The 17266-nt window shown below is 36.9% G+C and overlaps 1 protein-coding gene across 2 annotated transcripts in view; it reads left to right on the top strand.

The window, feature by feature from the left end:
* The window catches only part of BABAM2 (BRISC and BRCA1 A complex member 2), a 420515-nt gene that overhangs the window by 2913 nt on the left and 400336 nt on the right, over nt 1–17266 (top strand). For both annotated transcript variants that reach the window (XM_023619317.2, XM_001502017.6), the window contains exon 2: nt 1050–1201. In XM_023619317.2, the coding sequence (XP_023475085.1) occupies nt 1074–1201 (128 nt within the window). In that variant the 5' untranslated portion in view covers nt 1050–1073. The remainder of the gene's footprint in view (nt 1–1049; nt 1202–17266) is intronic.

Below are 17266 nucleotides of genomic sequence, written 5' to 3'. Positions count from 1 at the left end.
GTCCTCATACGGTATAATATATGAAAATGAGAACCAGAACATCATTTACTTGTAATTGTAACTTTCAGGAAATTAATTTGCTTTTGATGTGGGATTATCCTTTCAGATTGAGCAAGAAATGATGATTTAAATTGACTTATTCACCTCTGAAAGTAGAGGCTTTCATTTAGAAATCTATTAAGAGGAATTCATGTACCCCCTCCCCCAGCCCTGTGGGTTTCCAAGTAATTTAGATATGATTTATTGGTTTTACTTTTGCGTTTTCAAGTGTAAGAACGTCCTAGTGCTTTACCGTCAAAGACTTTTAGATCCATGTTAGTTTGTGTTGCTTAATATCTGGATTGGTGTATGTTTTCATGATTTAATTAAGTTGAGTTTTGCTACATCTATTCCTCAAATACACTATCCTCTACCAAGTTTTTTGAGGGCATATTATCTCCTCTCCATACCGAAATATTTCCTTTTATTCATGTATTTATTAAAAACTGTTTATTGGATGTTTCGTTTATCTCTCTCCGGGGGAGAGATCACTAAGCAGGTAGTTATAATACACTGAGGAGGGATAGTTATTAAGAGAGGTATCTCAGGAGTAGTTTCTAGTAAGTAAAAATTGCGAGCAAGTTATGCTTGTTCTAGGATTTTATATAGTACTTTCAATCAAGTTCTTACTCTCTGCATTTTGTGTGTTGGGGAAAGGATTGTCAGCGAAGGATTCTTAAGGTCTCAACTAAAGTAGAACCTGCCAGTTGTAAGACAGAATGGGACAACTTTAAACAGAGTGCAGAAATCAGCTTTGGAAAGGAGGAGAGAATTGGATTTCAACGGTTGCCTCTGTTCCTGAAAAGCAGCAGTGTAGTCTGTGTCCTGAGTGGTGAGCAGCAGGGAGTCAGTTTGTTCTGGAGGATCACTGGAAGAGGCTGCTATAAGACAGGAAATGAGGTGTTTATTCATGCAAGAGAAACTTCAGTGTGCTGTGCCAGTTTTCAGGAAGCTTGTTATATCTAGTTCCTTTGGATACTCTGATCACCATTCTTTCCTTCTGCTTTCAGTGGTGATTTGCAAGTCAAGTTAAAATGTCCCCAGAAGTCGCCTTGAACCGAATTTCTCCAATGCTCTCCCCATTCATATCTAGTGTGGTCCGCAATGGAAAAGTGGGACTGGATGCTACAAACTGTTTGAGGATAACTGACTTGAAATCTGGGTATGTACCAGAGCCAATCCAACCTTTACCTAATAATAAACCTTGCTTACCAGACGTGTAAAAATTGAACACCACAGAAATTCGTCAAGTCGTGACCTTCATGACTTGGCATGATGGTTCAGTTGGTTTTGTCCAGTTCTTGACATTTTATGTTTCAGGTGGTTTTATTTGTGTTGTGGGCCATTGCTTTATGATCAGAATGTTCTTGTCTTTTTTGGGGCATATCTCTTTGTTAACAGTGTGCCATGTGGTTTTTAGCAAGTGTGTTTTTCATTCATTGACTTGTTTTCTTGTTATGTCTTCTGCAATCCAGCGTGTACTATAAGAGTTGGTTTTGAGATAATGAATCTGACATCATTTGATAATCTCTCCTCATAGGAAAATTATAATAGCCAAAATGAGTCATTTTTCACAACAGGGTTGAAATGGTAAGATCTCATGTCTAGAAATGTTGCATTAAAATAACCTAAGTTTTTATTTTGAAATAAATTTACATTTACAGAAAATTTGCAAAAACACTGCAGAAAATTAACATTCTTACAATACTATTAGTTGTTCTATAAGCCTTACTTGAATTTTACCAGTTTTCCCATTAATGTCCTTTTTTGGTTTAGAATCCAATCTAGGATACAAATTGATTTTAGTTGTCATATCTTCTTAGTCTTCCCCATCTGTGACAGTTCCTGTCTTCTTTGTCTTTCATGATTCTGACACTTTTAAAGATAGCACTGGTTAGTTATTTTGTAAAATGTCACTCAATATGGATTTGTCTAATGTTTTCCTTTTATTAGACTGAGAAACACATTTTTTCCCAAGAATACTACAGAAGTGATGTTGTACCATTTTCGGTGCCTCAGATCAGGGAGTACGTGACCTTCATATGTCTTGCTATGTTAACTTTGACCACTTGGTTAAGATTGTGTCTACCAGGTTTCTCCACAGTAAAGTTAACTGGTTTTCCCTTTGTAATTAGTAAGTGTCTTATGGAGTGATGCTTTGAGACTGTGCAGATGTTCTGTTTTCTCATTATACTTTTGTCCACTAATTTCAGCATCCATTAATGGCTGTTGCCTGTAGCTGTTACTGTGGTGCTTGTCTGAGAGTGCTTTTCTACTTTCCTTATTCCTCCCACATTTATTAATTTGAATTCTACTGAAAAGAAGCACTATCCCTTCTCCCCAAATTATTTATTTATTCATGTCAGTATTAATTTTTAGGTATTTATTCTATGGGTTGTAATCTAAATACTATCATCATTTATTTTGTTGCTCAGTTCTAACTTTTGTCATTGGGAGCTCTGTCAGGTGGCTTTTGTGTCCTTTTGACATATCCTCATCATTTTTTGAGTACTTTTTTACGAGAAATGTTGCATTCTTGTTCTCTTTTGGCTTTTCTCTTTAGGCTCTTTTATGTCTCTTTTTTTTTTTTTTAAAGATTTAATTTTTTTCTTTTTTTCCCCAAAGCCCCCCAGTACATAGTTGTATATTCTTTGTTGTGGGTCCTTCTAGTTGTGGCATGTGGGATGCTGCCTCAGCGTGGCTTGATGAGCAGTGCCATGTCCGCGCCCAGGATTCGAACCAATGAAACACTGGGCCGCCTGCAGCGGAGCGCGCAAACTTAACCACTCAGCCACGGGGCCAGCCCCTCTTTTTAGGCTCTTTTGCCGTCTACAACTCTTGCTGTTTTTTGACTAAGCTAGAGACTTGGATATGAGAATGTAGACTTATGTTCTTTAGTAGTGGGATAAAGAAGACTCAGTTGGACACTTCATTGGAACAGTAAGATGCTTTTTAAAAGATCTGGTATTGCCTTCAATTTAATTAATCAATGGGTATGGGGTTTCTTTTTGGGGGGATGAAAATGATCTAACGTTACATAGTGATGATGGTTATACAACTCTGTGAATATACTAAAAATGACTGAATTGTGCATGAATAAGGGTGAATTTTACAATATGTAAATTGTATGTCAGTAAAGCTGTCATTAAAAAACCCAAACGTGTGAACCAGGGATGTTTACTGGCCTGAATGGATAGAACATAAAGAAAGCTCTTTCTTTCTTTAGTTTGTCACGTTCTTTTCAGAGACATTGAAGACATGACAGGGGGCTGATGGCCGGAGGACTGGTGACTGGTTTGTATAAGAAGATATAAACCTGAACTTCTTACTCCTTTTATCAGTATTGTGAGAGAACAGTTGGGTTCATCAACATAAAGTCACTTTACTTCTTTTCTGCAGACTCCCCTTTTCAGTGCTCCCAAATTCCTGAATGTTTAGTTGAGTGTTTAAGTGCAAACAGTAGATCTGATGATAAATTTGAAATGAATCCACTAGACCTGGCAATGTCTGGAGTAGCTCTGTGAAAAATATTTGAAGTAGCATTTAATGACATTTTGTGTTTATGGAATTTACTTTCTTTAGATTTGAAAAAGGAATAAAAATACCTCTACCTACATTAACAAAGTTGCTACACATAAAATCATGTGAAAAGCCTTCTTAATCTAGACCATATTGATGCCTTTTATGTAGTACTTTTTTGAAAGATTCATGAAAGTTCTTTGTTTTTTATTTTCTTTTTTTTGGAAGGAAGATTGGGTCTGAGCTAACATCTGTTGCCAGTCTTCCTGTTTTTGCTTGAGGAAGATTGTTGCTGAGCTAACATCTGTGCCAGTCTTCCTCTGTTTTATGTGGGGTACAGCCACAGCATGGCTTGACAAGCTGTGTTAGGTCGGTGCCCGGGATCCGAACCTGCAAACTCCAGGCCACCAAAGCCAAGAGAGAACTTAACCACTACGCCACCCGGCAAGCCCTAAAAGTTCTTTAGAAGCCGTGAAGAGTTCTTTCTTCAATCCTTCCATCAGCCAAGGTGTGAATTCCTCAAATTTCTATAGCAAGGCAGTGACAGAATTAGGGAATAGGATGGCTTCTTTTCCCGTGTCACTGTTGGCATTTCCGTTTCTCTTAGATCAGCAGAATTCACGGTTATGAGAATTGGGATCCGCATTTGTGAAATCTGTTAACTCAAAGGGGCATACCCTATAGGACACAATGTACACGGAAGGTATGAAAAGAGGAGACTGATTTTTAGTGGTCCTAAGAACCAGTCTTGTTGCTATAGGTAGCTACTTGCCTTTGAGGAGATGAGATCAAAGTATCTATATTCTAGATTTGGCCCACTGGAGGAATAGATAGGCAAGGGTCTCTTCAAAGTGAGATTTTTTTTTTAATAGCAATTCATCTTTATTTCTCATGTGACACCTATGTCTTTCTGCCTTGTCTAGGAGTATGTGTGTTTCTAAAACTCCATTGCTAGGCTATCAGTATCTTAAGGACAAGGTTTCTGTTTAATTTATTTTTATGCCTCCTTAAGGTCTACCATGGTACCTTTCACACGTAGTAGTATGTAAGGGTTGAATGAATGAATGGATTAGATATTTTCCTAAAGATGTTGCTTAGTTTGGGAATAAGAGTGGTTTGGACTTATGGCTTGGAAGCATGTTTATTGGTCTGGTAGTTTATTGCTTAAATTCTGTTACACATAATCCTTTTAAATGACATTCCCTGACAAATGAGTTGACATTTTTGAAATTGCAGTAAAGTGTACTGGGTTATTCTTCTAGGTGGAATATATATTGAGACCTAGAGGGGTCGAATTTTTAATTTTAGAGAATTATTCCATGAGTTTACTGTTTATTAGCTCTCTGCTCTGTGTTAATTTGATCACAAGCATGTGCTGTTTGTAAGATGCCGTATATTGTCATTTTTAGTGATTTACTCATCTTGAAGATGTCTAAGAGTTCAGCATTCTGGAATGAGGCCTGGCAAATATAGCAGACAGGAAAGCAGAGAGGGCTTACTGCAGCCTGTGGCAGCTGAGCTTTAATATCTTTTTCAGCATGTCAGTGACTCAACCTTAGTGGCACATGGCTGTGTTTGGGGCGTCTGCTGTGACATCTCATCCACACACAACTACCTGTTGCATTTTTGTCTATGTTCTGAATTTCATTACTTAGCTAAAAATAGATGCCCAGTGTATTTGATTACTAAATAGAACAGTTTTAAAAGAGGAGTGTTGTAGGCTTTGAAGACTGATCTCACTTTGGCTGCGTCAGTCTCTCTAGCTGGCAGGCTGAACCTTTCTTTACAGCCTTGTGCGTAGAAGGAAGCTGCTGCCTGGGAGGCAATAGTTTAATTTTGAAGATGGGTGACTTTTAATAATTGAGTATCTAGTTGCTCATTTGGCTTTTCCATTTCACTTTCTTTCCTGTACTCTTCCCTGATGTTTTCCCTACTGTGCAACTCTTTATGTATTCATTAGGTATAGATGTATCCCTAAACAATATATAGTATTATTTTACATGTTTAAATAGTTTATACAAATGATATCATATTATATGTATTCTTCTGGAACTTGCTCGTTTTGCTTAGTATTAAGCAAAACTTAGTATTAAGTTAATGAGATTTAGCTATGTTAATACTTAGGGTTCTAGTTCTTTCATTAGCACTGCTGTATCATATTCCATTGTATGACTATGCCTCTAATTTTTATTCACTCTCCTACTGATTGACTTTTATGTTGTTTTAAATTTATTTTGACAAAGAATGCCATAATGAACATTCTCCCGCCTTTGCGCAAGAAGATACATGTGAGAATGTTTTCTGGGGTGGAGTTTTTTGAATTGGGTATGTTTACCCATTAGTGGTTGTAAAATCAGTTAAGTCACTCCGACGTTAAAAAAAATGAATGAGAATAGAATGGAAACTATCAGAATGTGGCACGCATCAGAAGACTAAACTCTGTTTTGTGAACTTTTGTTTCTTATATAAGTATGTGTGTGCTAGGTCACAATGAAAAATATGTATCTGATAATCAAAAAGATTTGAAAGCTACCCCTCTAGGGTATGTTCCTAGGAAGAGAATTGCTGGCTCTTAGGGTACATGCATCTTCTATTTTCTTGGATATCACCAGATTGTATCAATTTCTTTCTACCAGAAATAAATGAGAGTGCTCATTATTCTGTAGCCTCAACAATTCCCTGTGTTGTTAGACTTAAATTTTTGCCAAGCTGATGGGTGCAAAATGGTATTTTGTTATAGTTTTAATTTGTATTTCCCTGATTATTAGTGTAGTGAAGAATTTTATGATATCCTTATTGCCAATTCAGATTTCTTCTTTTGGGATCCTTTGCCTATCTTTTAAGTGGGTTGTTTGTATTTTTGTATAAATTTTAAAACATTCTTTACATATTTTGGATACTTATCTTTAGGCAGTTATGTGTATTACAAATATCTGCATTCAGTCTGTGGCTTATATTTTTAATTTGGTGCTACTGATGTCTAGAAGTTTTAAATTTAGTGAAGTCAAATTCATCAGTATTTTCCTTTTTAGATTTGTGCTTGTGTGTGTGTGTTTGCAAGAGAGAGAAAGGGAGCATTTGAAGAAATTCTGTCCTACTCAAAGTCATACATCTTCCTCTAAGAATTCTAAAGTTTTCCTTTTTTGGTCTTTAAATAGAAATTTATTTTTTCTATAAAATATGTTATGAGATAGGAATATAGTTATTTTCCCCCCATATGGATAATTGGTTATCCCAGCATCATTAATTGAAAAGGTCATCCTTTGCCTGTGGATCTGCAGTATTACCTCTGTTATAATGTCACGTTTACATCACACATGCATCTGTTTCTAGGCTTTCTGTCCTGATCTGTCAGCCTCATTGTCCTTGTGCCAGTCCACACTGTCTTTTTAAAAAATATTCACACCAAGCTAACATCTGTTGCCAATCTTCTTTCTTTCTTTCTTTTTTTCCTTTCGTCTTCTCCCCAAAACCCCCCAGTACATAGTTGTATATTCTAGTTGTGAGTGCCTCTGGTTGTGCTATGTGGGGTGCTGCCTCAGCATGGCCTGATGAGCGGTGGCGTGTTTGTGCCCAGGATCTGAAAACCCTGCGCCACCGAAACGGAGTGTGTGATCTTAACCACTCGGCCGTGAGGCCAGCCCCTGTGTGCTGTCTTAACTGTTATAATGTTATAGTATTTCCTGATAGCTAGTAGCAAAAATTCTCCTCCTCCATCTTATTCTAATTCTTAAAAATTGTCTTACTTAAACATATATTCTAAATACTTTTTGATAACCTCATTTAAATAGTTACATACTGTTCTGTTAGGACATGCCATAATTCAGTTAACAAAAACCCTTCTTTTTAACTCATTGAGAAAAGGAAATGAAGGGAAACTGACCTGGTGAGGGGCTAATTGAGAGCTGATGGTCGGTAAAGCTCTTTCTGAGGAAATGACATTTACGTTGAATCATGAAAGATGAGCATAATTCACTGTGAAGAGCTGGGGAATTTGATGTAAAAAGGGAATTCCATGTGAAAAGGCAGGAGAAGGCTTCACATGTTCAAGGATCTGCAAGGCCACTGTGGTTGGAATGTAGTGAGAGAGTGTGAGAGGGAAATGAGATGAGAGTCTAAAGATAGGCAGGGGCCAGATTATGCAGAGTCTGGTGGGCTATATTTGGAAACTTGGGTTTTATTCTGGGTGGAATGAGAGACTATTGAAGGATTTCAAGCTCAGTGACATGATGTTACTTATATTAAAAAAAAATCTCTGGTTGTTATATGGAAAATGGCTTATGCGGGATAAAGTAGAGTAGGTAGCTGTCCATTACAATACAAACAATAGAGTTTGTATGGTGGTGGCAATGGAGATGGAAAAAAGTGAATAGATTATAAGCTATTTAGAAGGTAGAATCATGAGGATGTTGAATTTGGGGTTTGAGAGAATCAAGAATGACTTACTCTTTCTGGGAAGCCTAGTGGGGTAGTGGTTAAGTTCGTGCAGTCTGCTTCCGTCACCCAGGTTTGCAGATTCACATCCTGGGCATGGACCTAGTACTGCTCCTCAAGCCATGCTGTGGCGGCATCCTACATAAAATAGAGGAAGATTGGCACAGATGTTAGCTCAGAGCCAATCTTCTTGCACATACACAAAAAAGAATGACTTACTTTTTCTTAGCTTGAGTGAGTAGGTAGATGGTCATGCTATCTGCTGAGATGGGGAGGACTGGTGGAGAAACTGCTTTAGTCTGGATTTATTGTTGTCCAGGTCTGCCGTGCAGCTGTCATTGTAGGTTTGTTTCCCTTTGCCTCTTTTCTGTGTTGAATCTCATATTTTACTTTCTTGTTTTATCCTCTTGCTTTGTTGGAGCATGTACTCCAATAGCATCCTAAGAAAGGGAGAAGAGGAAGTTCATCTTTTGAGTTCCTGAAAATCTGAAAATATCTTTATTCTACTTTTAAACTTGATTGATAATTTGGGCAGGTATGGAAGTCTAGGTTGTGCATCATCTTCCCTTTGAATTTTGTAGGCCTTGATCTGTAGTCTTGGGGACCCCTAACACACATACTGTTGTAGGTTCATGGATGCAGTATCTTCTCTTCTCTGTAAGGATATTAATTGTAGTTTTTTTAAGAATTGAAGTATAATTGACTATAGTTTTGAAAAACATGTCTTTTATACCTTGCATTATCTCTGTTGTACTCTCTTTCATGTTGGTGGCTTTTCTCAAACTGAGGGTTATTGGCTATCCATGTTTATTAAAGAGTGAGGCTCCAAAATGTGTTTCAAGCTCTTTGTGTGTAGGTGGGCTTGTCGACTACTACCTCACTGTAGTGTGAGCAGGCACCTTTTTACGAGGTGATTGTTAGATTCATTATTTGGAGGTCTTTTCTCTGGGGCTATAAAAAATAAAAGTGCCTATATGGGTGCATATGTTCCTTTGTGTCAGCAAAATTCCAATTATTGGGCCAAAGAGTATGTAAATTTTAAGACTTTTGATATATTTACTATATTGGTATATGTAAGGATATATGAATATACATATAATTATGTTTCTTTCCAGAAATGTATTAATTTACACTCCCACCAAAAGTAAATGAGGATACTAGTTCCTCTACAGTTTTGATAATATCAGTATTATAAATTTTGTACAATTACTTGCTAATTCAATAGATAGAAATGGTATTTAATTGCTCTTTTATTTGATTTGATTTATTGGGGGGGGTGTGTGTGTGAAAATTACCAATTCATGACATTTGTCCATTTTTCTGGTGGGGTATTTGTCTTTTTCTTAATGATTTATAAAGCTTTTTGTATGTTATGAGGATTAACCCTTTGTCATCATAGGTATTACAGATGTTTTTTCCCCAGGTTTTCAATGTCTTTCAATTGAGTTAATTATTCAATATGCAGAAGCTCTTAAATATTATTCACTTTTGAAGCAGTAATAAATGTATAGCATATAAAAAAAAGATTCAAAAAGGTATTAAGTAGAAAATAAGTCTCCCTTCCATTCCTTTTCCCTAATTTTCTTCTTTGGAGGTCGCTGCTCTTACTAGTTTCTTTAATTTCTTTCTAGAGAGATTCTTTGTAGATGAAAGCCCTCTCTTTTCATTTCTATCTGAGCAGTAGCCATGGTAGATTGTTGTAGTAATGGCACCTGATAAACCGTGCCTTTCTTTCTCTATTCTTCTTTGAAAAGGATTTTGCCCTTCCTTTCATCAACAGGTAGAGTCTCTTTCTTCATCCCTTAAATCTGGGCTGCCTTTGTGACTTGCTTTTACCGTCAAATGTGGTGAAAGTGATGTGTGACTTCTGAGTCTAGGCCTCAAGGGGCCTTTCAGTTCTGTGTTCACGCTCATGGAATGCCACTGTCACCATGGTCAGGAGTCTCCTGGTCTAGTCTCCTTGAGAGAGAATGGCTCAAGTACCCTAGCTGTTCTAGCTGTGCTCAGCCTCACTGCCAACTGAATGCAGCTGCATGAGTGAGCCAAGGAGAGACCAGGAGAACTGACCATCCAAGCCACAGATGGATGAGAAATCATAACTTGTTTCCTTAAGCCACTAAGTTTTCGGGTGGTTTGTTATGCACCAATAGATAATGGTATAGTAGCATATTATATATTCATATTAACTGTATATTTTGAAGATTGTTCCATATTAGTATGTCTGGGGCTGCTGCCTTATTTTTAATGCCTGCGTAATATTCCAGTGTATGAATGTACTAGAGTTTAATCAGCTATAATTTATAGACATATTTGTCTTTTGCTGTAACATGGAGTTCTAAAGAATTTCCTTTTATGTTTATCTTTGATTTGCCAAAACTTTTACTTATGTTGTTATCAAATCTATTTCCTTCATGGATTCTTTTAATATTTTGCATAGTTAATGCCTTTACCACTTTGAGACCACTTATATTTTCTTCCATTACAGTTTCATTTTTACTTGAAATTAATTAATCTAGAATTTATTTTGGTTTATAATATACTGTAGGAATGGGATTTTATTATTTTTATAAATAATCATCTAGTCCCAGCACCATTTATAAAATAAATCTTTTACTTATTCACTATTATGAAATGCCATCTTATATACTAAATTCTTATATTTTTTTCTGACTTTCTATTTCCTTTTAGTGATCTGTCTGTATTTGCCTTATGCAGTTACACAGCTTTCAATTGTTGTAGCTTTGTAATATGTTTGAATACTTGTGGTCTCAGCTGCTGGGATTTTGACGGGCATTGGATAAAACCATTTTATTTATTTAGAGAGAGTGGATGTTCTTACAACAGGAGTCAGCAAATTTCTGTAAAGGATCAGATAATAAATATTTTAGGCATGTGAACTTTATGTTGCAACTACTCACCTCTGCCATTGTAGCACAGAATCTATGACAATACACAAATTAATAAGTACATACATAATACATAATACATACATACATAATACACAAATGAAAAGTTTATTTCCAAAAATAGCTGAATGGCCCTTGCGTCCTAGTTTTACAATATTGAGTATACCTGCTTTGTAATGTTGAGTATACCTCTTCAGGAATATGGTCAGTCTCTCTTATTCATGTCCACTTTCATGTCTATAAATAAAAGTTTGTGTTTTCTTCATTTTGTTCCTGCACATTTACTGTTAACTTTATTTCTAGGTGTTTTATTCTTTGTCTGCTGTGACGTGGAAATTCTTAGTGGTTTATTGGCATATGTGAAAGCTAGTATAGAAGTTAGATTGAAGCTGGAAAATTTAATGATTCAATAATTTGTTATCAGAATACTTAAGAATACTTAAGAGTTTGGAGAAAGGAAAAATAGTCAAGCCCAGAAGAGCTAAAGCAAGACTGGGAGGAGGGACTGGGGGCAGCAAAAGCCAGAAGTCAAGGTAGGCAGAAGCTGGAACCCAGTGAGCCGTTTTAGAGGTGTTGGATGGCAGCATGATGTAGTGGTAAGCATGTAGGTTTTTCAGTCAATGAGGTCTGAGTTTGAGTCCTGATTTTACCACTTATTAGCTTAATGACCTTTGGCAAGTTACATGCGCTTTCTATGCCTCAGTTTTGTTTTAAATGGGGATGATATTAATAATTATCTTATTGAGTAGTTATGAGGGTAAAATGAAATAACTCATATAAAGTGCTTAGAATAGCTTGGTCATAGTGCTTAATAAATGGTAGCTGCTATTATTTATTATATATCATATATGTTACACATCTTGTTATATGTATCATTATTATATCACTGTATTATTATTGTTAGGCAGTGGGTAGAATCACAGTGGAATTTCAGATTCAGGTCCTTTATAAAGAGTGAGTGTCCATGTAAGTGGTTTAAAGGAGCTGTCTAGTAAGACCCATGCAAGCAGAGCAAGGTAAGAGCTTGCGTGTATAACAAAAGTCAGAAATCATAGAGCAGAAAAGGACAGGAGAGCCAGGGACTTTTGTTTCTAGGCTAACTTTCTATTCCTCTTCATTGCTTTTTGGAAATCCACAGAGGCAGAAAAAAATATCAGTGTGGCTCACTTAGACCCTGCAGGTGGATGTAATTTGGAATATTTGATTATATTGAAGAATAAATGGGCATAGAGATGCCAACTTTTTTTAGCAGATAGAACCTAACAGTTTTCAGCAATTAGTAGAGATTGGACACTGATTGTCTTGAGCAGAGGCATGCAACAGTTCTCGACAGGGGGTTAAAGAAGCCTGTCTGCCAAGGCCTTGTAAGATGGTGTGCAGACAGGAGTAGAGAGCTCTGTTGCTGGGTGGAGAGCTAGTGTGAGCAGTGGGTGGGGTTGTGGACGTTACAGGGCAGAATTTTGGCTAGGGCTTAGGGTGCTTATCTAGGTGCCAGAACATCTAGAAACCCAGTGAACAGTGCATGATATTGATATTTTGAGTGCTATTACTACATCCAGGTTGTCCTCTAGGAATTACTTCTTGGATTTGTTTTACCCAGAAGAAACACAAGTTCTTCCTACTCCTCATGTCCCAGCCCATTTCTCTTTTCTTCTCTTAAATCTTTAACCTGGGTAGCTGCCTGGCCAGCTGCCTTCTGATTATAATAGTATATTACAGTAATATAATGTTAATCTAACAGTTAATGGGTCTTTTAACATTTCAAAGGGCTGTTACTTATTGTATGTTTTGTACATAGGATTTTTGGGGAAAAAAATCACAGTGGTGGTATTGGCTTTGACTCAGTGAACTCTGAAATCACTGACCTTGCTAGGATTCCACAGTCTTCCCACAGAGACTAGGGTGGTGAGTGCTAGGATAAATCTGGGTCTGCAGTTTTAGATGGTTATGAATCTTGGGCTTTTCCTGTCCTGCAGTGACTGCGTTTCAGGGTGACCTCATTTGGTATGGAAGTTGGGCTAGGGGAAGAGGTAGCGGGAAGTGGCCAGTCTAACATGGAGAGGGAAGGGAGTCGAAGGGTCGTTTAGCCTGTTCCCAGCTCTACTTTGCATTGTTCAAGGGAACAAAAGTCACTCCACTGTTATCTTTGTCCCCTCTATTCTGCGCAATTTTAAGGTAGTGTTTTTTGACTGGTTTTTATTTCATTAGAATGACAAATTTGCGCAGTTCTTTAGGATTAGATCAGCGAGGCTCTTTTAGTACATGTTAATAGGCATATAAATTTGTGTTAGGACTCCAAATTAACTATTCCTATGCCATCACTTGTATAATAAAGGACTCCTTATGCTCAAGTAGAACAGCCTCCTTTTCAGCTTCTGTGGTGCGTGAATAATCTTGCTTTTTGGTGTCATGTTCTTGAGAAATAATTTTGTAATCTTCCTTTCCAGGGCCATATTTCCTGAGTAATTTGGTTATCTTTCTAATGGCATGTTATGAAAGTTGTTTTTCCCATTGACCTTGCTTCTCTTGACTTTTTGAAAAATGTGTCCTTTTTGTTTTTTTGAAAAGGTTTTTATCTCAACCTTTGCTCTTGACAACTTATTGATAAGAGATCTTGAATCAAGTGGAAGTTTTGGAGAACATTTTGATGTTTCACTGTTAAGTAGGTATAATACCCTCAGGATGATGTTTTTTTTCATCTGTGACTCCTAAGATTTTTTCATTTAAAAAACATTATTTTTTATTTTTGTGTTTCAGTTAATTATTAACATGCAGATTCAATTTGGTGCTTAGCACATTTTTTTTAATGTGGTAAAATAAACCTGCCATAAATTTACTGTTTTCACCATTTTTAAGTGTACAGTTCAGTGGCATTAAGTATGTTCACATTGTTGTGCAGCCATCACCACCATCCATTTCCAGAACCTTTTTAATCTTGCAAAACTGAAACTCTGTCCGTTAAACTCCCCATTCCTCCGTTCCCCCAGCCCCTGAAAATCACCATTTATTTTCTGTCTGTGAATCTGACTTCTTTAAGTCTTTTATATGAGTGGGATGATGTAGTATTTGTCCTTTTGTGACTGGCTTATTTCACTTAGCATAATGTCTTCAAGGTTTATCCATGTTGTAGCATGTGTCAAATTTCCTTCCTTTTTAAGGCTAATATCCATTGTATGTGTATATATACCACATTTTGTTTATCCGTTCATCTATTGATGGACGCATAGGTTGCTTCCACCTTTTAGCTCTTGTAAATAATGCTGCTGTAAATATGAGTGTATAAATATCTGTTTGAGTCCCTATTTTTAATTCTTTTAGGGGTGTACCCAGAAATGGAATTGCTAGATCGTATGGTAATTCTATGTTTGTTTAATTTTTTGAGGCATCACCATATTGTTTTCCACAGTGGCTGCACCATTTTACATTGCTACAGCAATGCACACGGCTTCCAATTTATTCACATCCTCACCAACACTTGTTGCTTTTTAAATTTTTTCTTGTTTTATAAAAATAATAAAAAAAATAATAGTCATCCTAATGCGTGTGAAGTGGTATCTCATTGTGGTTTTGATTTGTGTTTCCCTAATGACAAGTGATGTTGAATATCTTTTCATGTGCTTATTGGACGTTTGTATATCTTCTTTGGAGAAATGTCTATTCAAGTCCTTTGACCATATTTTAACTGTTTTTTTTTTTTTTTTTTTGCTTTCGAGTTGTAGGAGTTCTTTAAATATTCTAGATATCAATCCCTTTTCAGATATATGATTTGCAAATATCTTCTCCCATTCCATTGGTTGCCTTTTTACTCTGTTGGTAGTATCCTTTGATGCACGAAGTTTTTCCTTTTGATGAAGTCCAACTTATCTATTTTTTCTTTTGTTGCCTATCCTTTTTGTGTCATATACAAGAAATTATTGCCAAATCCCAAGTTGTAAAGCTTTTCCCCTATGTTTTCTTCTAAGAGCTTTATCATTTAGCTCCTCTGGTTAGATCTTTCATCCATTTTGATTTTTTTTTTTGGTGAAGAAAATTGTCCCTAAGCTAACGTCTGTTACAAATCTTCCTCTTTTTGCTTGAGGAAGATTGTCCCTGAGCTAATGTCTCCCTCTGTTTTGTATGTGGGATGCTGCATGACTTGATGATGTATGTGTAGGTCCGTGCCCAGGATACGAACCTGTGAACCCTGGGCTGCCAAAGTAGAGTGTGAGAACTTAACCACTGCGCCTCGGATCCGAACCTGTGAACCCTGGGCCGCCGAAGCAGAGTGCGAGAACTTAACCACTGTGTCTACTGGGCCAGCCCCTATTTTGAATTTTGAATTCAAAATTTTTGTGTATGGTATAAGATAAGGGTCCAACTTCATCTTTTTAATGCGGATATCCAGTTTTCCCAACACTACTTGTTGAAAAGACAGTCGTTTCCCCATTAAGTGGTTTTGGCACCCTTGTTGGAAATCATTTGACCATATATGAGAAGGTTTATTTTTGGGTTCTCTATTCTATGCAATTGGTCTATATGCCTGTCTTTATACCAGTATCATACTCTTTTGATTACCATAGCTTTGTAGTAAGTTTTGAAATTGGAAAGTGTGAGACCTTCAACTTTGTTCTTCTTTTTCAAGATTGTTTTGGCTATTCGTGATCCCTTGAGCTTCCACTTGAATTTTATAATGGCATTTTCTATTTCTGGAAAAAAAGGCATTGAGATTTTGATAGGATCACATAGAATCTGTAGATCACTTTAGGTAGTATCAACTTTTTAACGATATTAAGTATGCAGTGAATGCTGAATGTCTTTCCGTTTATCTGTGCCTTCTTTAATTTCTTTTAGCAATGTTTTCTAGTTTTGAGTATTTGAGCCTTCTGCCTGCTTGGTTAAGTTTATTCCTAAGTATTTTATTCTTTTTGATATTATTGTAAATAGGATTGTTTCCATAATTTCCTTTCCAGATTGTTCGTTGTTAGTGTATAGAAATACAATTGATTTTTGTGTGTTCATTATGTACGCTGCAACTATGCTGAATTCGTTTATTAGTTCTAACAGTGTTTTTGGTGGAATCTTTAGGGTTTTCTACATGTAAGATCATGTCATCTGCAAACAGAGATACTTTTACTTTTTCCTTTCCAATTTGGATGCCTTTTCTTTCTTTTTCTTGCCCAATTGCTCTGGTTAGGACTTCCAGTACTGTTTTGAATAAATGTGGTAAAAGCAGGCATTCTTGTCTTGTTCCTGACCTTAAAGAAAGGCTGTCAGTCTTTCACCATTGAGGTTTTTTTTTTTCAATTCATGCTTTGTTCAAGCCTTTGGCTGGGAAGGCAAATTGAATTAAGTACAGTGAAGAAAGTTAAAACAGTGCTGAAATCGTGAACCTATTTTTGAGCTGTAAATTCTTAGGAAAATAGCTTCTCTAAAGGAGGCTGCCCTGAGATTCAAGTCAGAATATATGGGGGTGGGGGACCACCCTCATAGTTTTAGAAGCAGCTGAGGTTCTTAAAACTCAAGGAGGCTTTTTGACCTTTTCAGTCCGTGAAAGCAGATTTGCATTCACATCATATCTTTACCCTTGTAGTGTAAATGTATCTGAATACATAGTGTTCAGTGTAGGACTCAGGGAAAGCCATTGGGAAGAAAAGAGAGAAACCAACATCTGTTGACAGTTTGGGCTGTATACTAGTGGCTTTTAGTGGAGTTCTGCCTATCAAATAATCACAATAATGGTAGCAATAATAGCAGCTACCTCACCAGATCCTGTCCTAGGAACACTAGGTACATTACCTCTTGAAACCTGACATCACCATATGAGGTTTAGATGTTAGCATCTTGTTACAGATGAGGAAACAGTCCTGAGAGGTCAAGGTGAGGGTCCCAAGATAGTATATGGCAGTACCAGGATTTGAAACCAAGTCTGATTCCACACACCTTCTGCTTTCCCCTGAATTTGTTGTCTTTGTTTTGTTTGTTGCATTTTAATTCGGCAACTATATTTAAGCTTTTAAAAATATGGATCTTGACTCATTGTGGAATCAAGAAAGTCCTGATCATAAATAAAGTTACTTCATATATATTCTTTGGTTGATTAATTTGATTTCTGAGAGGCTGATATCACTTCTGTAGCCTGCCCCTCTCTTAGCGCTTTCTGTGCTTGATTCTCTTTAAAGGCTGTAAAGGGCTGTGCAGAAATTGAGCCAGGCCTTTGTATCGTTAGCACTACTTTAGACAGAGAAGAGAGCCATTTATTGATACACCTGCTTCTATCCAGAGTAGAAGCCTTTTAATTAAGAATTAGCAACCCAGGGGCTGGCCCTGTGGCCGAGTGGTTAAGTTCGCGCGCTCCGCTGCAGGTGGCCCAGTGTTTCGTTGGTTCGAAT

The sequence above is a fragment of the Equus caballus genome, chromosome 15 (assembly GCF_041296265.1).
Source record: "Equus caballus isolate H_3958 breed thoroughbred chromosome 15, TB-T2T, whole genome shotgun sequence".
NCBI lineage: Eukaryota > Metazoa > Chordata > Mammalia > Perissodactyla > Equidae > Equus > Equus caballus.
This window is presented reverse-complemented; position numbering and strand designations above follow the sequence as displayed.